The following is a 21,867-nucleotide window of genomic DNA, read 5'->3' on the forward strand; positions in this document are numbered from 1 at the left end:
AATTATATAAAACAAAATGTTATTCGTTATAATAATGTACCTTCTCTAAATTAAAAAGTTGATGTGAAATTTTCATTGCCACTTCACCCCTTTTAAATGAGATTTGCTAAGATTTTACGGGACCCCTCCCCCACCCTAAACCCCTGCCCACTTTGATTTCGAGTGATTAATGGACGTCTCAAAAGCGCATAGATAGTTATAGAACAGGATTTTCTGTAGCTTCGGAATGGGAGGGCACATTTTCCAAAAGTTATATATCATATCTACCATACACTGCTGTCTCACTTGATAGTGGGTAAGTATTTGTAACAAGTTAAAACACTGTGTTAGACACTAGAAATCGGATATCTGTCTGTCATTGTCAGTGCACTATCACTTTTTCTATCGCGGCCGGATTAGTTTTACTACACCCTCCATACCTTTATATTTGTCGTGCTAACGTCTTACAGGGGATGAACGCATCATCAACGGCGTGGACGCGCCCGACGAGTACCTGTACATGGCGGCCGTCTTCGCCGATGGGGCGACCCTGTGTGGCGGCACCTTCGTCTCTCGCAGCTGGATCCTCACCGCCGCGCAGTGCGTCGTCGGGTGGGTGTCAGAGGACGCGCACCTCAGCTTTGCCTTCAAGCTGGAAGCTCCAATTCAAGGGCGCGCTGCGCTTGACGTGTCCGAGGGAGTGGAACGAGGCGACTAAGTGATCCTCTCTTCCTAGCGATAAACACAAGGCATCTCATTTCAAAGGCAACCCTGAGGGGAGTACAATAAGTAATGCAACGCACTTTTTCTGAGAGCAAGTTGGTTTTATTCAGTATTCCATGAGAACATGTTATTCCCTACTCATTTGAATACAAGAAAATACTTTTAATCTTGGTTCAGTGCGACGGCCTTTTCTGAGGGTAGCGCAGACCTAATCGTGGCACCTTGAGGGAGGACATCAAACTGAATAACCCCTTCACAGTCCCAGGAGACCGTCACCATGGCTTCACCGGCTGAGGGTGTGACTTTGATCATTTTCTTTGGAGGATTTTCATTTTGTTTCCGATTCAAAGAGATGAACCCACATTTCATCGCCTGTGTCGAAGTTCTATAAAAAATTGTTATGATCAGCCTATGTAACGCACAAGCCATTCCGCACAGACAGACCTTCGTTGCTCTACACTACTGGCCATTTAAATTGCTACACCACGAAGATTACGTGCTACTGACGCGAAATTTAACCGACAGGAAGACGATGCTGTGATATGCAAATCATTAGCTTTTCAGAGCATTCACACAAGGTTGGCGCCGGTGGCGACACCTACAACGTGATGACCTGAGGAAAGTTTCAAAGTTTCCAACCGATTTCTCATACACAAACAGCAGTTTACCGGCGTTGCCTGGTGGAACGTTGTTGTGATGCCTCGTGTAAGGAGGAGAAACGAGGTTTATCGTATCGCGGCATTTCTGCTCGCGTTGGTCGAGATCCATTGACTGTTACCAGAATATGGAATCGGTGGGTTCAGGAGGATAATACGGAACGCGGTGCTGGATCCCAACGGCCTCGTATCACTAGCAGTCTAGATGACAGGCATCTTATCCGCATGGCTGCAACGGATCGTGCAGCCACGTCTCGATCCCTGAGTCAACAGATGGGGACGTTTGCAAGACAACAACCACCTGCACGAACAGTTCGACACGTTTGAAGCAGCAGGGACTATCAGCTCGGAGACCATGGCTGCGGTTACCCTTGACGCTGCATCACAGACAGGAGGGCCTGCGATGGTGTACTCAAAGACAAACCTGGGTGCACGAATGGCAAAACGTCCTTTTTTCGGATGAATCCAGGTTCTGTTTACAGCATCATGATGGTCGCATTTGTGTTAGGCGACGCCGCAGTGAACGCACATTGGAAGCGTGTATTAGTCATAGCCAAAACTGGCGTATCACCCGGCGTGACAGCATGGGGTGCCATTGGTTACACGTGTCGGTCACCTCTTGTTCGCATTGACGGCACTTTAAACGGTGGACGTTACATTTCAGATGTGTTACGACCCGTGGCTCTACCCTTCATTCGATCCCTGCGAAACGCTACATTTCAGCAGGATAATGCACGACCACATGTTGCAGGTCCTGTACGGGCCTTTCTGGATACAGACTGCTGCCCTGGCCAGCACATTCTCCAGATCTCTCACCAATTGAAAACGTCTGGTCAATGGTGTCCGAGCAACTGGCTCGTCACAATACGCCAGTCACTACTCTTGATGAACTGTGGTATCGTGTTGAAGCTGCATGGACAGCTGTACCTGTGCACGCCAGCTAAGCTCTGTTTGACTCAATCCCCAGGCGTATCAAGGCCGTTATTACGGCCAGGGGTGGTTGTTCTGGGTACTGATTTCGCAGCATCTATGCACCCAAATCGCGTGAAAATGTAATCACATGTCAGTTCTAGTAGAATATATCTGTCCAATGAATACCTGTTTATCATCTGCATTTCTTCTTGCTGTAGCAATTTTAATGGCCGGTAGTGTATTAGGCGGCGAGGAATCCAGTGGCCACACACCTTTGAGCACCCTGACTGGTGGACGAGTATCTCATCACTACCAACACGGAAGTCTAGCGTGGTGTTTGATTATGATACATCGATAATCTCGAACCAGAATGGCCGCACGTTCCAACACTTCAGGAGTCACTACTGTAAGGGGCCAGGAGGCACGCGGGAGATCCCACCAGTTGGCCTGACCTAGTGCGATGACGACAGACGCCTCGTGCAATTACTCACTGTTCTTTTGTTGAGTGCTATGTCTCCGTAGACATTTTACTAGTGCCTCTGAATGTCTGTGATGCTCTGATTTTCAGCCAAAATAAATTCAATGACCGTTCTCTGCTTGGAACGTCCCTGTGTTCCAGACACTATTTCGAAGGATACATATAGCGCAATCACGTGTCGCAATTTCATGAAACTGTAGGGGCTGAACTGCAAATTTCCACAATGTCAAAAAGCAAATTCAGCATTTCTTCAAACCAAATTCGCCGAGAAAAAAGTGCATTACTTATTGAACGTCCGTTGTACATCGTTGACGAAGAGAGCCACAAAACTGCGTGCTTCCCTGAGATTGCGGTGTTGGTTCCCGTACTAATATGCGTGTTGCTGTCGCAGGTTCACCATTTGGGAGGTGTGGCTGGGAGTGACGAGTCTGGCGGGAGGTGATCCTGGTCGCATCACCATCGTGTCGGACAACGCCACCGCCAACCCCAGCTACAGCGGCAACAACTACGACATCGCCGTTATCAACACCATCGTCGTCGAGGCAGTCTGTAAGCACCCGCATCTCTCTTCAACCATAATCTTAGTCAGATCACTATTATTACATATGTCAGAAGACACAATGGGGCACTCTGTAGTATTTGGCATTTAAAAAGAAAAGCTTGTGCTATAAGAACAGAATAAATTGTTGCAAACTCTTAGAAAAACTGAATACATTGAAGTGACAGAAATCGTGGGACTCTATAGCAGTCCGTAATTGCAAAAGTGTTGCCGGTGCATAATTTTGAGTAGGGCCATCTGGCTGGCCAAATCATCCGCTGTAACTGTCCAGAATGTTCTTCAAACAATTGTGGCCCGGTGACATGGCGCATTGTCATACATAAAAATTCCATCGTTGTTTGGGAGCAAGAAGTCCATGAATTGGTACAAATGGTCTCCAGGTAGCCGAACATAACCTTTTACAGTCAATTATAGTTTCGGTGGGACCAGAGGATCCAATCCATTCCATGTGAACACAACCCACTGCATTTTGCAGCCACCACCAAGATGCACATTGCGTTGTTAACAACTTGCATCCATGGCTCGGTGGGTCTGCACCACACTCCAACCCTACCATCATCTCTTTTCAGCTGAAGTCGGGACTTATCTGACCGATCTGGTCATGAGCCCAGGAGAGGCGCTGCAGGCGATGTCGTGCTATCGGCAAAGGCACTCGCGTCGGTCGCCTGCTGTCATAGCCATTAACGCCACATTTTGCCGCATTGTCATAACGGATACGTCCTTCGTACGTCCTACACTGATTTCTGCGGTTATTTCAAGTAGAGTCACTCTCTGTTAGCAGTGACAACTCGCTGCTCTCGGTCGTCAAATGAAGGCCGTCGGCCACTGCGTTAACCGTGGTGAGAGTTAATGCCTGAACTCTGTTATTCTTGGCACATTCTTCACACTGTGGATCTCGGAACATTGAATTCCCCACCGATTTCCTAAATGGAATGTGCCATCGTCTGTCTCCAATTACCATTCTCTGTTCAGAGTCTGTTACTTCACGTTGTGCGACCATAATCACACCGTAAATCTTCTCAGTGAGTCACGTGACTACAAACGGCTGCTCCGGCAATGCACTGCGCTGTTGTACCTTGCGTAAGCCATACTGCCGCCCTCTGTATATATGCGTATCTCGACACCACAAATTTTGTCACCTCAGTATATTAATTTTGATGAGAGAGAGTCTTGAAAAAGCTGAAAACGACAAGCTTCCTGGACTTCCTAGCACATTGACAACTGATGAAATCAAGGAAAACGTGAACGGAATGGTTGTCATAATATCAGACATCAATAAGGAGCACTACGTACAAATTCATCTGCGTGAAGCAACGCGGAAAACCACGCAGACTTCTGGCGAAACAATTCCTGGATTTTGCACTACAATAATGCACCTCTTCACACTTCTGTTTCTCTTCCTTAATTTTTTGGGAAAAAGCAATACTTTAATGATGCCCAAGTCTCCATGATCGAAAGACATGGCCCAATGTAATTTTCTTGTTCCCAAAAAAAAACAAAACCCTGAAAGGCCGTCCATTTACAAGCATAGATGAGATTAAAAACGCGTTTGGGAGAGACCTAAATACTATATATAGCTAAATACTATATATTGAAAAAAAACAAAACGCTGACATAAATGTATGATATTTTATGGAGCCTATTTTGAAGGACGTAAGTTGCAAGTGCTTCTCTGAAGTGAAGGAGCTGGCACAGGAGAGGAATTCGTAGCGGGCCGTATCAAACTAGTCAGAAGACTGAGGACTCAAAACAAATCTTTGGAGGTGACAACACTGATGTAGATGTATTAAGTTCTTCATAAAAAACAAAAATTCTCGTAATTTCCTTAACACTTGACGTATGAATGAATCCAAACGGACTAAATGAATCTTCTCTTCTACAATTTTTGACTACAGGTCGTTAAAAGTGCCTTTTTGTCAGTAAATCGTGGGGTTCGGGGAGAAGAACAGTCACACTAGATGCTTAATCAAACTTGGTAACACCTATTACCTGCAGATGTGTTATCACATAACCCATAGTGAAACTACAAGCATTTCATAACTGTAGATGATGTTGTGTTTTAGTTGTACCGCAAAGCTGAATTATCACTAAAGACTTACTGCTTTTTTGCAGAACAGTAAATGAACTATAAATATACGTTTAATGTAAAGAATACCAATGTCGCTGTAATTTTAATACTTTTGTATGTAAGTTTCCGAACTCACACCCCGGCTTCAGGCTTTTCATGCTTATTTCAAAAAATTACAGCCGATACATACAGGGTGCTTTAAGATTCCTATTTCAGACTTCTAGGGGATGTAGAGTCCGTAAATGTACCGTTTGGATGTAAAATGGGTTTAAACATCTGATTATTTTCTAATCTCCCGCTTCTCACAGCGGAGACGATGAGCTCTGAGTTGTGTGCCCTACAGGGGGTGTTCCAGTGGCGACATATGTGTTCATTGTAGAAGTCTATCTGTGGCGTCTATTTTCATACACGCGCTGGACAAACCCTAGTGCACGTCGCTGGATCAGCACAAAAAAACAACAACAAAAAAACGGGCAGGACGAAGATTAGAGTTTAACGCCCCTTCGAGAGCGAAGCGCGGAGCGTTTCAAGGACTGGGAAGGAAATCAGCCATGCCCTTTTCAAAGAAACCTATCATGACTTTTGGCTGGTACGATTTAAGAACATTACGGAAAAGCTTGCGGAGCACTACAGTCAGCCATCACGATATTTGCCTGGAACGACTCACGAAAATTACAGAGAAGCTAAATCTTGCCTGGAACGATTTAAGAAAATTAACCTGAATCTTGCGGAGCACCACAGTCAAAAATCACAACATTTGCTTGGAACCACTTGGGAGCATTACGGAAAACCTAAATCTTGTGGACTACCACAGTCTAGCTGCGAACGTACCAATTTGACATAGTCGCTGTTGAATTCGGACGAATATGGTATGTGAGGGATGGAGGCGATCTGGAAAACGTTACCGATATACGCGAAGTGCAGATCTGCCACTAGACACCGTACCGCGAAGCGGGAGATTTGGAAGTGCCCCGATCTTCAAACTTTTTTTAAATAAATAAACGGTACATTCCCACATATGGATTCTTTATCTACTATATTCCCTCTACAACCTCTTGAAGCCCGTAATAGAAATAATGAAGCACCCTTGCATAATCAAATGATGTAATAGTGCATGATATTGCTATATCTCGGTTAAGTAGGCCTAATAATAATTAGAGAATGCCGAGAAAAGCCAGAAAGTTGGACTGCAGCTAATGGTTGCGTGTCGCCGTCGTCGTCGTCTCTTGTTGCAGACCTCGCGCCAGCGGACCTGCCGTTTCGCTCTGACACGCCGGCCAGCCTCATCGGGGAGGTGGCCGTCATGACGGGCTGGGGGGCCACTGTGGCAGGTACGTGCCTCCAGCTCTCCTCTGCACCTTCAGTCAAAACTGACGCTGCAAAACTAACAACATATTAAACTGCTCCTATTTATATGAGACGCAATTCGCTTACACTCATTTAATCAATTCTTTAAATAGCTTACGCTCACGTTGGAGCACTAAAATCAAACATTATACAACAGCCCCTACAATGAATAAGTTTAGATCTTAGCACTCGATAATTTCTTCCTTTCCAAAACGTTTTCTTCGAATTGATCTGGCGACTCGTTCTTCTGCGGTTATGAAATATGCTGGTAGGCCAAAACATATGACCACTGTCCACGGCGAGATTAGATGCCGTGTGGTGGTTCAAAATGGCTCTGAGCACTATGGGACTCAACTGCTGTGGTCATTAGTCCCCTAGAACTTAGAACTACTTAAACCTAACTAACCTAAGGACATCACACACATCCATGCCCGAGGCAGGATTCGAACCTGCGACCGTAGCAGTCGCACGGTTCCGGACTGCGCGCCTAGAACCGTGTGTGGTGGTGTTGCGAGCACATGACGCTGTAACTGAAGTATGTAAGTGGAGCAGCACGGACAGGGTATCCCCCTAGCGAAGATATGGGCTGCAAACGTGGGGATCCATTGAGATAAGCGATTTTAACAAAAGGCAAATTATTATTACGCAGAACCTGTGAATGAGCATCTCGAAAACGGAGAAGCTGGTCGAATGCCTACATGCTACTGTCGTGAGCATCTACAGAAAGAGGTAGAGGGACAGTGAAACAACCACTAGGTGCTAAATGGTTGGTCGTCCACGACTCTTCACTGAACGTGGTTCAAATGGATCTAAGCACTATAGGACTTAACATCTGCGGTCATCAGTCCCCTAGACTTAGAGCTACTTAAACCTAACTAACCTAAGGACATCACACAAATCTATGCCTGAGGCAGGATTCGAACGTGTGACCGCAGCAGCAGCGCGGTTCCAGACTGAAGCGCCTAGAACCGCTCGGCCACAACGACCGGCCCGCAGAACGTGGGTTCGGAGGCTTGTCTGTTCTGTAAAGTAAGCTAGATCTGTGGTATCTGTGGCGTCTCTGACGAAAGAGCACAATGCTAGTGCTCGCACATGTGTTTCAGAGTACATTATTCATCGTGCATTGTTGAACATCGAGATTCGCATCAGACCGCCTCTACGTGGTCACATGTTGAAGTAACGACATCGTAAATTGCGATTTCAGTGGGCATGGGACCATAGGAATCGACCGTCGATCAATGGAAACGTTTCGGTTTTTCCGGTGAATCATATTTTGCTACACTAGGTCGATGGTCTTTCCGGCAAACGCTGTCAACGAGGTGAACGGCGTCTCGAATCGTGCAGTGCGCCCAGCACGCAGACTGCTGAGATAAGCTTTATGCTATGGGAGACATTCTCCTGCTCTTGCATGGGACCTGTGGTAGTAATCGAAGACACACTGACAGCTGCGAACCACATGCACCCTATATGCTTGGTGTCTCCCCCGACGGCGATGTCATTTTCAACAGTACAGTTGTCCTTATCTCGGAACCAAGATTATGCTACCGTGGTTTGAGGAGCACTGTAGTGAACTCAGTGTTGCAAATCGTATGGAACCGATCTGGACCGCTACCAGGTGCCATCACCACGTACGCAAACCAGTGGTCCGTTATTTAAGCGAATTAGTTCACCTGCGCGTAGTCATCTAATGCCATACACCTCCATAAACCTACGAGCAAACTGTCGGTTCCTTGATACACACAATCAGTGACGTATTTCGTTCCAAAGACGGACAAACCAGGTATTAAGCAGGTGGTCATAATGGTTTGGATCATCAGTGTACGCACTTTTTCTTCAGCAGTATCTTCTCTTCCCTATGTTTAATTTCATGTTTGGTAATGTTCAATTCATTTAGATCCATTTTTACTTCTTTAAATCAGCTATTTCTTGTAATCAAAAAGGTGTTTCAAGAGTCTAGTGTTCAATAGGCAACCTTACTTTTTCACATCGTATCAACAATGGATTCACTTTGTTGGTAAACCACCGTACTGGGCAAGAATGTCCATCGACCATTAACTTGCTATTTTATATTGATAATAATTCAGAGTATTCATCTACCAACTTTCTACAATTTATCAGTTCTTGCTTGAGTGTTTAGTTTAGATTTTGTTTCCCTTGCGTTCTTTACCTCCGGTTTAACAACAGAGGAGTAATGCCGAAGATTAGTATTTATTGAAAGAGATCGTTTTTTGTAAGTTGGCCAAGTAGTTATTTGTGCTCGTTGTAGTTGTAATGTTCTCCTGTCTCTTGATGCTCTTTTATTGCCAATCCAAGCAATAACCTCATGTGACCGTAAAAATACTCTTGAGTAAAAGTGCAGGGTACTACTCTCTCATCTCAAATAGAAAATTAGAGACAACACAGAAAGAACGTGATTTTTTTATCTCCGGTGCCGTTAAAAAAGTTCCATTTAGTAAGATCACACGGACAACAAAATGCAAAGGGGGTACCTAAGTCGTACAACCAACAACTGCAACAGACGTTCTAACGATGAATATTAAACAGCGTTACAGCAGCTTTTCAAACATAAAAAACTGAGGAGGACAATACAAAACCAGAAAAAAAAATTTATAATGAAGCTAAATTACATAATACAACCGACGCAAGGGACACAAGAAGCTGACTGTAACAGAGACAGATTGCTTGCTTCGACAGAAGAAATCTTGTGCAATTTAGTAAAGACTTGCATTTGAAGAAGATATTGAAACCTTCTGTCAGATTAAATCTGTATTCTGGATCTGGAGGAAGTTTAAAATCAGCGCACACTCTGCTGCAGAGTGGTAATTCATTCTCGAAACAGTCCCTTAGATTGTGGCTAAACCATGTCTTCGCAGTATCCTTTCGTCCAGGAGTACTAGTCCAGCAAGGTTTGCAGAGAGCTGGTGTTTGTTCTGGCGGAGGGGGAGGGAGGGGGCGTTGTGATTCGTGCTTGCTGAGCTCTGTCGGCAAGAGCAATTGCCTTCGAAATTGCTCGAATCCTGGCCCGGCACTGTTTCAATCTGCCAGGAAGTCTCAAATCAGCACACAACCCGCTACAGCGCGAAAATTCGTTCTGGGGGAAGATATTTCTAAACTTGAGGCTACAAGGCGCGCAACACGGAATAAGACAGGAAAATTCAAAATTCATTATCGACTACATTGGGTGTAACGCGTGTGCAAATAAGCAAAAATTAGTACAAGGCAGCAGTAAGTGAACGCTGAAATCAAGTGGGTCAAAAGACTGTCTAAACATTCATGATGGTGTCTGATTGTACTATATCGTGTCTCCCAACCACTTTCTCGCAACGACGCTCTGAGCGTGTTTTTTAGGGAACTAGTTTGAACCTGGGACCTGTTGCTGGTAAGGAGACGCCAGACCACACATGACATGTAGAATTCAGAAGAGTTCAGTGAGACTAGCGATGATATAACCAAATACTAAATGATCTCAGCGTCAGCTCCACTGCACTCCCTGTAAAAGAATCTTAATTCTAACTAAATATAGTGGAAAGGGTTCAAGGCTTTCCTATTTTTAGTTAGCTGGTAAAATGACGTCGAAAAAACAGTTAAGTTTACCATTGGAAATTTATTCTAATCACAAAACATCGTTTATAAATTGCACTATTGATAAAAGGAAATATTTTAATACAGGATGGTAAAAACCAACAGCGTTCAACAAAAATGTGAACGAATATTCTCTAAATGGGTTTCCAAGTTCTACAATCGATCGAAGGATGACCTATGCCATATCACATCTATAATCTAGGTTTAATTTAAGTTTCACAAAAGAGAAAACTATCAAAATGGTCTACAGTGACCCTCAATTATCTTCAATTACTTATCTAACTTGTCGTAAATTACAGTGGCTGATGTGGCTTCTCAATCACTATATAAAAGAAAAATCATCGCGTTTCAGATCTTTTCTTCAAGTGGCAAATGTGAACACCATGAGTTTTAATTAACGATCGACATTAGTATTACGCAAAAACGGGATGTAACAGATGAGACTCCTGCAGTTCTGAGTGAAGCCTTATGCGCCCAAAAATGCGGCATCGCGTGCGTTCATTACCTTGTCGGTGTTTAGGCAGCGTCAGGGCGGCAGCGGCCGGCGCACCAGCCATCCAGCTCGCCGTCTCCGAACCAACTCTCTCTAACTTCTCCTTACTACAATTTACCGAAGTTAGTTTAAAAAAACTATCTGGCTGTGTTTTCATCTGACCAATCAGGGTCTCAATGTTAACCTTAAGCTCCGCCTACAAAAATTCTGTCTATCCAATGGGAAACGTTATACTTTTCGTGGTGAGGCAATGTTTTTAAAGTTTGCAACGTAACAGAGACGCTAAAAAGTCTCACGCTAAAACCTGCAGCTAGTGTGGTCCTTTTAGCGTTATCGTAAGATCTATACTGCTCTTCTGGAGGGCTCTATCTTTTAACATGGGCTGGAGGATTGTCCTAATGTAACAGACACGCGAAAAAGTCTCACGCTAAAACTTGCGGGTGGTAGTGGCCCTTTTTGTGTTATCGTAAGATCTATACTGCTTTTCTGGAGGGCTCTAGCTTTTAACATGGGCTGGGGGTTGTCCTTGACATACCTGAGACGCGAAAAAGCCTCACGCTAAAACGTGCGGGTTGTATAGTTGTACAGGTAGGCTCGCGGCGTGGGTGCCCAGCCCCTACCTTTTCTAGCTTAACACGGTTCTGCTCTCGGCTTCTGTCCTCGTTTCTCCCCTCGGAACTGCGTCTGCCTCACGGTGGGAAGGTACGACATGCATTTAGGCATTCTTGTGTTAGTCTGTGGTATTCCATTTGCTCACTCGTTACTCGTATTATTTGGTTAATTTAATGTCACGATTTATTCGGAGCTATGTGACATACTACTGGATTTGCTTATCATGTCAGGGTTTTCATGTAAGGTGTTGGATTTGCCTGACACCTTACAACTGGTGACTTAAAAATGCAAGCAATAATCGTATACCTCTTGTAACCGGGTGCGGAGGCCAGGAACCGGCCCCAGTCCCCTTCGGTTAACAATCCGCCGGGCTGACCGCGCAGCTGCCGAGGCGGGTGTTGCCTTGCGTCGATTGACACATACCCCATCGGTCCGAAACGTTTCGAGACTGGATTCGTAAGAAATAGAGAAAACTGTGTGTTATATAGTCTTTCCCCACTTGAATACAACGCACAGAAATCCATACAGCCATGTGAAACTGCCAGAGGAGTCCTTACTTGGGATATAGTGCAACTCGCGCATCACATTGATTAGAATATCGGTTATGTTGGCGAAGCGTTTGCATTTTAGTCAAGTCGTGGCAGGTGCCCATAGGTGATTGTTTTGTTCAGAAGACAAGGTGTGCGACACAAACTTTGCACACACTTTTCGGTTCTTGATGACATTCTGGAGAGTGTCTTCAGTACTTCATTTACAGATGTTGCTGAGCTGCGATCGACACAACAATGTTAACGCAGTACAGTCGCACACCCGTAACTTGACACTACTTGCTCACAACCGACTAGTCGAATGTACATATTTTGTTTACAGTTGGTGGTTTAAGCTGTTGCCATAGTTACTGCGCCAACGTCGCTTCTACACCAGGAATAAAATCAGTCTCGGGGCTTTTAGGAGAGACACTGTACCCTACACATTTAATACATGGTGAAAGTTTGTGATGTGTTTTGTATGTGTCTAAAATAGCAGACCGCTCGGCACAGTTAACACATGAAGTACGTTGGGTTACTGACCAACTAGCCTTGTACTCCGGGATTCATTGATTGACCATATTGTTAATGGAAGGATTCGTACAAAGAACTCGATGTATGGACCGGTATATTGTGAAAGGACAGGTTGAACAGATCATGGATGCGAATCCACAGGGAGAAATATGTTGAGAGGATATAGAATGGCATTTAAATCGAAGTATAGCACAATTTTATCTTATGACACTATGTACCCAACGCAGTAGGTTATCAAAGGCATTTAAGTTTCAGGAAGACTACGATGACACACACACACACACACACACAAATAATGTGTGTGAAATTTTATGGGACTTAACTGCTAAGGTCATCAGTCCTTAAGCTCACACACTACTTAACCTAAATTATGCACGCCCAGGCCCGAGGGAGGACTCTATCCTCCGCCAGGACTAGGCGCACAGTCCATGACTGCAGCGCCTTAGACCGCTCGTCTAATACCGAGCGGCACACACACAAATACGCGCAAAAAATATCATTTCGACAGGTGTGGTATAACATACCTTCGACTTATGGAGAGGTTCAAAATGGCTCTGAGCACTATGGGACTTAACATCTGAGGTCATCAGTCCCCTAGAACTTAGAACTACTTAAACCTAACTAACCTAAGGACATCACATACATCCATGCCCGAGGAAGGATTCGAACCTGCGACCGTAGCAGTCGCATGGTTCTGGACTGCAGCGCCTAGAACCGCACGGCCACCATTATGGAGAGGGATCAGACAATTGCGACTATTTAAGGGGTGAAAGGAAAAAGAAGAAATTAAATACACTGTGATAACAAAAATTATTGAATACCTCCTAATGTCGTGTCGAGCCTCATTTTTTCCGATATAGAGCAGCAACTCGATTTGGAATGGCTTCAGCAAGTCGTTGGAAATCCCTAGCAGAATACTGAACCACGCTGCCTCTCTAGTCATCTATAATTGCGAAATTGTTGCCGGTGCAGGAGTTTGTGCACGAACTGACCTCTCTATTATGTCCCATTAAGTGTTCGATGAGTGACCAAATCATTCACTCGAACTCTCCAGAATGTTCTTCAAACCAATCGCTAACAATCGTGGCCTGGTGACATGATTCATAGTCATTAATAAAAATTCCATCGTTGTTAGGGACATGAAGTCTATGAACGGTTACAAATGGTCTCCAAGCAGCCGAATATATCCATTTCCAGTCAACGATCGGTTCAGCTGGACCGGAGGACCCAATCCATTCCATGTAAAGTCAGCGCACATCAATATGAGGCCGCCACCAGATTGCACGGCGCCTTGTTGACGACAAGGGTCCATCGCTTCCTGGGGTTTGCGCCTTACTCGAGTCCTACCATCAGCTCTTACATACTAAAATCGGGGCTCATCTGAGGCAAACCACGGTTTTCCGGTACTCTACGGTACAACATATAGAGTGACCAGCCCAGGCGAATCTATGCAGACGATGTCGCGCTGTTAGCAAAGGCAGTCGCGATGGTCATCTACATGTTAACACCAAATTTCGCCAAACTGTCCTAACGGATATGTTCGTCGTGCCTCACACATTGATTTCTGCGGTTATTTCACTTCGAGTTGCTTGTCTGTTACCACTGACAACTGTACGCAAACGTCGATGCTCTCGGTCATTAAGTGAAGACCGTCGGACACTGCGTTGTCCGTTGTGAGAGTTAACGCTTGGAGTTTGGTATTCTCGGCACACCCTTCGCGCTGTGGATCTCGCAATATTGAGTTCTTGAACGATTTCCGGGATGGAATGTCCCATGCATCTAGCTCCAACTACTATTCCTTGTTCAAAGTCTGTTAATTCCCGTCGTGCGGTCGTAATCACATTGAAAACATTTTACATGAATCGTCCAAGTACAAATGACAACTCCGTCAACTCACTGCCCTTTTATGCCTTACTTACGGGACACTACCACCCTCAGCGCATGTTCATATCGCTACATCGTGACTTTTGTCACCTCAGAATACATCCTGCGTGTTGTTATACCATTTGGGATTGCTGAAGGGCAAAGCTGTGCGGGATCCCTTGATAAGCTATCCCAACCTCAAGTGTGCAAAAAATAGGTATATTGCTTGAGATTTCAGCTAGAGACATGTGCACAAGAGTAGAAGTGGAATTAAACTCTTCGAGTACTTAATGGGCTACACATTTTCCTTTCCGTTATTATTCACGATATTTTGCAATTAATTTTGAGCTGATTAATTTTTCCATTTTCTCTCAAAGTCCAATTAACAAGTGCCCAAGAGACTGCAGTAAAGGATATTCTTATGTTCGGTCACTGTGTGATTGAAATATTATTTTTCCTTTCGGTTTCACATAAGCACAGCATACCGCATCAACACAATGCCACGAAGAGTCGATGCGATTTTTATAATTTGCCTTAATGGTCCAGGTACGGCAGAAGGAGAAAATCAAAAGTGAAGCTAGTTATTCAATCAGTCGTATCTTGTTCCTTTTTATATACCTCATCTCACTACTTTTCTAGGTAAAAAGTCGCACGACAGCTTATTCCTTTAGCTGTACTTCGTTCTTTGTGCTATCATTCAGCCTATGAATGACAGTACACAAAAGATTACGCATCTATGGTTTCTTTAGTTAATCAATAATCTGAAACTGCTCGCCTTTGTCGAGTTGTGTAAGTTTATTGGTCCTCATATGTGCAGTAAGTCCAAAGGGCTGATTACAGCCTTCTCTGTTGAGACTAAAGCTCTCGTCCACTAGGAGTGGGGGCCATCGCTTTATCGTAGTTAAAATTCTGCTTAGAGGAGAGGTGCGGTGGTATTTCTGCTCATGAATGTCTGCACGTGGAGCAGCAGCACCGCTGTAGCGAGTCAGAAGCAGGTGCCGCTAGCCTAGGCGTCGCCTGTTGCAGGAGGGCCGACGGAGACGACTCTGAAGACCGCCAACGGCAGCTTCGCCGGCGAGTGCGGGGCTGGCTACCACGTGTGCATCTACACGTACAACCAGGTGGACGTCACCACGGTGAGTAGCTGGCCGCAGCCCCGAAGGAACTGAGGTCGCCAGGAGGGTCCGAGAGACAGTTGCAAACAAAGCTGTGCAAGTTGAAAGACTTGACCACAAAGACTGAACACCAGCGGGAAATCCCTTGTAGGCAGGGGCCATTATCGATGTATGCATTAGAGGCGTAGATGTTGAAGTGCCAAGTGGCCATCCCTGCAGTCCCATATTAAGTGATGTAAACAATCCTGAAATAAGGGGCAAGTCAATCATAATTTTGCAGCTGACCATAAGAGTTCACCCAGTAAGACATCGATTGTGTTTCCGGAATGAGATTTTCACTCTGCAGCGGAGTGTGCGCTGATATGAAATTTCCTGGCAGATTAAAACTGTTTTAATCTGCCAGGAAGTTTCATATCAGCGCACACTCCGCTGCAGAGTGAAAATCTCATTCTGGAAACATCCCCCAGGCTGTGGCTAAGCCATGTCTCCGCAGTATCCTTTCTTTCAGGAGTGGTAGTTCTGCATGTTTCGCAGGAGAGCTTCTGTAAAGTTTGGATGGTAGGAGACGAGGTACTGGCATAAGTAAAGCTGTGAGGACGAGGCGTGAGTGGTGCTTGGGTAGCTCAGTTGCTAGAGCACTTGCCCGCGAAAGGCAAACTTCCCGAGTTCGAGTCTCGGCCCGGCACACAGTTTTAAGCTGCTAGGAAGTTTCATCGATTGTGTTGCTGTTATGTCCGACTGATGTCATGTAAGTCTATTTTCCGCAAGCCTCTTCATCTCCGCATAGTTACTGCTGCCTACATAGTATGAACGTACTTACTATACTCAAGCTTTGATCTCTCTATATAATTTTAACCCTCCTCCCCCCCAAACCCCCAAATTACACATACACACACGCACACACACACACACACACACACACACACACACACACTTCTTTCTGTTACGAAACTGACGATCCTTGATGCCCCAACATCAAGCTAGTTACATGTTACACAGATCATCTTAGCGATTCTTTTGTGGACATGATTTGTAACGAACCACTTTACAGGGCCTGTTCATTGTTAACATTAATTAACACATTATTATGTAGCCCTACTCATGCAACTCTACAGAAAAACAAGAGCTTTTTATTGCATTTATTTCTACAAGCTACCGGTTGTTAAACAGAAATCCGTCCATGGAATGGAAGGAGCTGCCCAGGACAAATGATATGAGGTTAAATTTTAAACTTGTTTTGCTACCTGTCAGCCGTTTCATGTTACTGGGCAAACGATCAAAAAATTTCGTTACTGCTTCCGGAACTCCATTCTGAGCTACTGACAGTGTGATGTGTCCTATCAATCAATCCCTTCTCAAAGTCAAGCAGTGCCACAATTTTTCCCCAAATTCGATTCACTACCTATTGGTTACTTATTTCATCTACCCAAGTGACCTTCACCATTCTTCTGCATCACCGCATTTAAAAAGTTTCTATTCTCTTCTTCTCTTAACTGTTTATCGTCCACCTTCACGTCCGTACAAGATTAAACTCCATACAAATGCCTTGAGATAATACTTTCTAAGTCTTGAATACACACATGAAAGAGTAAGCGTGGTTCGATTCATAGAGACAGACTACTCTTTCTGGATAAATCTTTGTCCATTTGACTAAATCGACATAATTATTAATTATTGCAATCTCTGATATTAAGTGTTATCCGGTACTTGCGCGAGAGAGGAACATGTTTTTATACACTCTGTCACTCCATTACTGCAGTGATACTGATATAAATAATGGTACTGAAAAGTGGGTGAAATTGTTAAAACCTATTAAGACCCCAAGACTGGATTTCTGCCGAGTTCTATACAGATTTCCAAGCCAATTAAAACCATTTTTTATATTTGTCTACCACACTTCTCTTCAGCAGTGAACTACTGCCAGTCTAATTGTCTGCTTTCTTACCTCGGCCATCGTCAGCTATTTTGATGCCCAAATAGCAAAACGCATCTACTATTTTTAATGTCTCGTTTCCTAACCTAACTGCCTCAGACAACACCAGAGTACCTACATTCATGTCGGCCCCCTCAGGACGTCGGGTTGCATCGCAGCGGATTCTGGTTCGATTCCCAGCTGGGTTGGAGATTTTCTCCACTTGGGTCTGGGTGTTATGCTGGGCTCAACATAATTTCATCACCATCGTCACACAAGTTTCCCAGGGTGGCGTCAACTAAAAAAGATTTGCAACGTGGCGGTCGAACTTCCCCAGGTGGTGCCTCCCCACCATCAGTGCCATACAACCATTTTATATCATCATCCAAGATTTGATTTTGTTGATACTCATCATATAGGGCTATCCTCTTTTCAAGACACAGCCCATTCCATTCCGTCTCTGACTGAATTACGATGTCATCCGAAAATTCCAAAGTTTTGTTTCTCCGCTATGAACTCCAGTTCTGATTCCACAGTTCTCCTTGTTTCCTTTACTGCTTTTTCGACGAGCAGATTGTATAACGTGGGAGATACGCTACAAACCTCGTTCCCTTTTCAACTGCTGCTTCTGTTTCTTGTCCTTCAACTATTCAGCTGTTTTTTGGATTCTACACAAGTTGTAAGTAATCTCAGGTACCGTGTATTTCATTCCTGTTACTTTCAGAACTTCAACGAATGTGTTCCAATCAACGTCATCAGAACGTCCTGGCGGATTAAAACTGTGTGCCAGACTTGGTCTCAAACCCAAATTCTTTGCCTTTGGCTTAAAGTCCGAGTCCCGGAAGGGCATATAGTTTTAATCTTCCAGGATGTTTCAAATAAACGCACAGTCCACTGTCCAGTGAACGTTCATCGAGAAACATTGTCAAATGCCTTCTCAAAAACTATACATGTTGTGAATATAGGTTTTCTTCAACCTGTCTTCTAAGATACACTATGTGATAAAAGGTATCCGTACACCTGGCTGAAAATGACTTACAAGTTCTTGGCGCCCTCTATCGCTAATGTTAGAATTCAACATGTTGTTGGCCCACTTTTAGCCTTGATGACAGGTTCCACTCTCGCAGGCATACGTTCAATCAGGTGCTGGAAGGTTTCTTGGGGAATGGTAGCCCATTCTTCACGGAGTGCTGCACTGAGGAGAGGTATCGATGTCGCTCGGTGAGGCCTGGCACGAAGTCGGCGTTCCAAAACATCCCAAAGGTGTTCTGTAGGATTCACGCCGTGTAACAACTCCGCCACAGGCATTATGAACAGGTGCCCGATCGTGTTGAGAGATGCAGTCGTCATCCCGTAATTGCTCTTACCCTTCAACAGTGGGAATCAAGAAGGTGCTTAAACATCAATGTATGACTGTACTGTGATAGTGCCATGCAAAACGACAACGGCTACAAACCCCATGCATGAAAAACACGACCACACCGTAACACCACAGCCTCCGAATTTTACTGTTGCCACTACACACGCTGGCAGATGACGTTCGCCACACCCTGCCGTCGGATCGCCATATTCTGTACCGTGATTCGTCACTCCACACGACGTTTTCCATTGTTCAATCGTCCAATGTTTACGCTCCTTACACCAAGCGAGGCGTCGTTTGGCATTTACCGGCGCGATGTGTGGCTTATGATCAGCGGCCCGACCAAGAAATACAAGTTTCCTCATGTTCCGCCTAACTATCTTAGTACTTGCAGTGGATCCGAATGAAGTTTGGAATTCCTGCCTGATCGTCTGGATAGATGTCTGCCTATTACACATTAAGATCCTCTTCAATTGTCGGCGGTCTCCGTCAGTCAACAGACAAGTTTGGCCTGTACGCTTTTGTGCTGTACGTGTCCCTTCACCTTTCCACTTCACTATCACATCGGAAACACTGGGCCTAGGGATGTTTAGGAGTGTGGAAATCTCGCGTACACACTATGACGCAAGTGACACCAAATCACCTGACCACGTTCGAAGTCCGTAAGTTCCACTGAGCGCCCCATTCTGCTTTCTCACGATGTCTAATGACTACGGAGGCCGGTGATACGGACTACCTGGCAGCAGGTGGCAGCACAATGCACCTAATATGAAAAACGTATGTTTTGGGGGGTGTCCGGATACTTTTGATCATATAGTATAAATCGTAGTGCCAGTAATCCCTCGCGTGTTCCTACATTTCTCTGGAATTCAAACTGATGTTCCCCAAGGTTGGCTTCTACCAATCTTTCTAGTCTTCCACAAATAAATTGTCTCATTATTTTGCAACCATGACTTGTTAAACTGATAGTTCTGTATTTCATATCGATCAACATCCGCATTCTTTGGCATTGGAATTACTGTAAAGATGAAAACGATACACGTAGCTTTTCCCAGGCACTTTCTATGGCGTCTGAAAGGATGACTGTAAGCCGGCCGGAGTGGCCGAGCGGTTCTAGGTGCTGCAGTCTGGAACCGCGCGACCGCTACGGTCGCAGGTTCGAATCCTATCTCGGGCATGGATGTGTGTGATGTAGTTAGGTTAGTTAGGTTTAAGTAGTTCTAAGTTCTAGGGGACTGATGACCTCAGAAGTTAAGTCCCATAGAGCCATTTGAACCATTTTTTTTTATGACTGTAAACGTTGTAAAGCATGATGCGTTCAATGCTACACGTTCATATATGTCGCAGTTGTGTATAGTTTTTCATTTTGTGCCCACGGCTTTAGTGGTACTTATTGTACAGTGTGTTTTCAGGGTGACTACGGTGGTCCTCTGACGGTGGCGGGTGTTGGAGTGGGCAGCTATAAGGTGGTGGGCGTCGCCATCGGCACCGACCTCTCTGGTAACCGGTCCGTCTTCACCAACGTCTACCAGAATCTCGACTGGATCGCCTCTGTCACCGACCTCCCCATCTACGATTAGTGCCACGACGGCGGCACTTCACAAGTACAACCACAAGCTGCACTGCCCCTCTCAGAGGACAACTCGTGTGGCGCTCTGGAACCTCCTCGGCGCACGTGTCGTAACGCCCATCAGCGACTCAACTGCGGAAGCCGTATGAATTCTGACATCGGGTGCTGATGGGCTCCGAGCTCCACATAAGTGCGTCGGTGCCTAAGGAGTTAAAAGGAGACTCAAATTTCGTGGATGCACAGCCAAACATCTCCTCAGTGCTTGTAGCGTAAACAATGTTCCTGTAGCGAACACAAAACGAAGAACTTCGACAGTGCTCAAAGTCTGTGTGCCGGTAATCCGATAGTTTTGTAGTGCATCCGGTAATAATAATTAATAAATTACTGCCGAAGACCTACAAAACCAGACGTGAAATTAATTCATTGATCTTAGTCTCTTAAAAAACTGTATTGATTAGAGCGGTTTTGACCCAGTACAACATGTTTTTAAACCATATGTAGCTTTTTCACGGTCATTCGACAGTGGTCGTCATCCACTGTTTTCTGTATATAAATTTGTTGCGGCGATGTATTTTAACTGCCAGAACTAAACGATACTTCTGTATGTTTCATTAGTTGAACATTAAGTTAATTACGAAATTAATATGCAATTAATCTGTGAATACCTTTGTAGGAACATTTACAAACAATGAATTATGTTAATCATTTAACAAAAGTATCATCTGCCAATAACTATTAGTTACTGTAAGCGACTTGAGAATCGCATGAGGAAGATGTGCAGTACATTAGTTTTGGATAGCTTATAGCCAATGCAACTAGAAAAATGAATCTTTGATACGAAGAAAATATATTTGGAGTACGATGGTTCTATGTGATACAACAACCCGTAAACATTAAGTTCAAGCTACACAAATCCTACATATTATGTTCAAGCAGTGTACATTATGTACAGCAGAAAAACTTTATTAATAAAACCAATTGAGAGTATGATGTCATTTCTTTTTCGTAATATCCCTATAAGAGACACGTTCATCAGATCAGAGCTGAAACAGCAATTCAAAGCTCCTTGTTTCTTTATTGTAATAATATGTTTCGTTATTTTACAACCATTACTTAGCGCTTTCACTGTACGGTCCTGCAAACGTTTAATTTCATACAGCTTAGATGTGAACGGCAAAATTTTTTTGTCCTTCTATTAGCGTAGAACGCATAACAGTACGAACTTTAATCTTTATTGGTGTAGGTAACAGTTGGTTCTAACAGCAATTAATAATTGCTCAGCAGCCAGATTTGAGCATACTTGACTAATCGGGCAAGTGTCACGGGGAGGTAATTGCAAGTTTGCGTTTGGCGACAACACAAAATACTGCAGGATTTGTCTATTACCTTCAAAAATTAAAAATTTTACATTTTGCTGAAATTATGTGGCGCAAATCACTGATTGCGGAATTAAAAAGCAATAATTCTGTTTTTTTTCTGAAAGAGTACACAGGATTCGGGTCATGGATAGAATATTATACAGCAGTAGCTCTTGTTCGAAAAAGACTACTGATAAAATGTTGAACTACTTAATACTG

At 44.3% G+C, this 21,867-nt stretch overlaps 1 protein-coding gene across 1 annotated transcript in view; it reads left to right on the forward strand.

The window, feature by feature from the left end:
- The window catches only part of LOC126336194 (brachyurin-like), a 45,162-nt gene extending 23,885 nt beyond the window's left edge, over nt 1-21,277 (forward strand). The window contains exons 3-7 of the mRNA XM_049999701.1: nt 450-591; nt 3,140-3,297; nt 6,611-6,706; nt 15,360-15,469; nt 20,133-21,277. Coding sequence (XP_049855658.1) covers nt 450-591; nt 3,140-3,297; nt 6,611-6,706; nt 15,360-15,469; nt 20,133-20,300 — 674 coding nt within the window. The 3' untranslated portion in view covers nt 20,301-21,277. The remainder of the gene's footprint in view (nt 1-449; nt 592-3,139; nt 3,298-6,610; nt 6,707-15,359; nt 15,470-20,132) is intronic.
- The last annotated feature ends 590 nt before the right edge of the window (nt 21,278-21,867 follow it).

This window comes from Schistocerca gregaria, chromosome 2, assembly GCF_023897955.1.
Source record: "Schistocerca gregaria isolate iqSchGreg1 chromosome 2, iqSchGreg1.2, whole genome shotgun sequence".
Classification (NCBI taxonomy): Eukaryota; Metazoa; Arthropoda; class Insecta; order Orthoptera; family Acrididae; genus Schistocerca; species Schistocerca gregaria.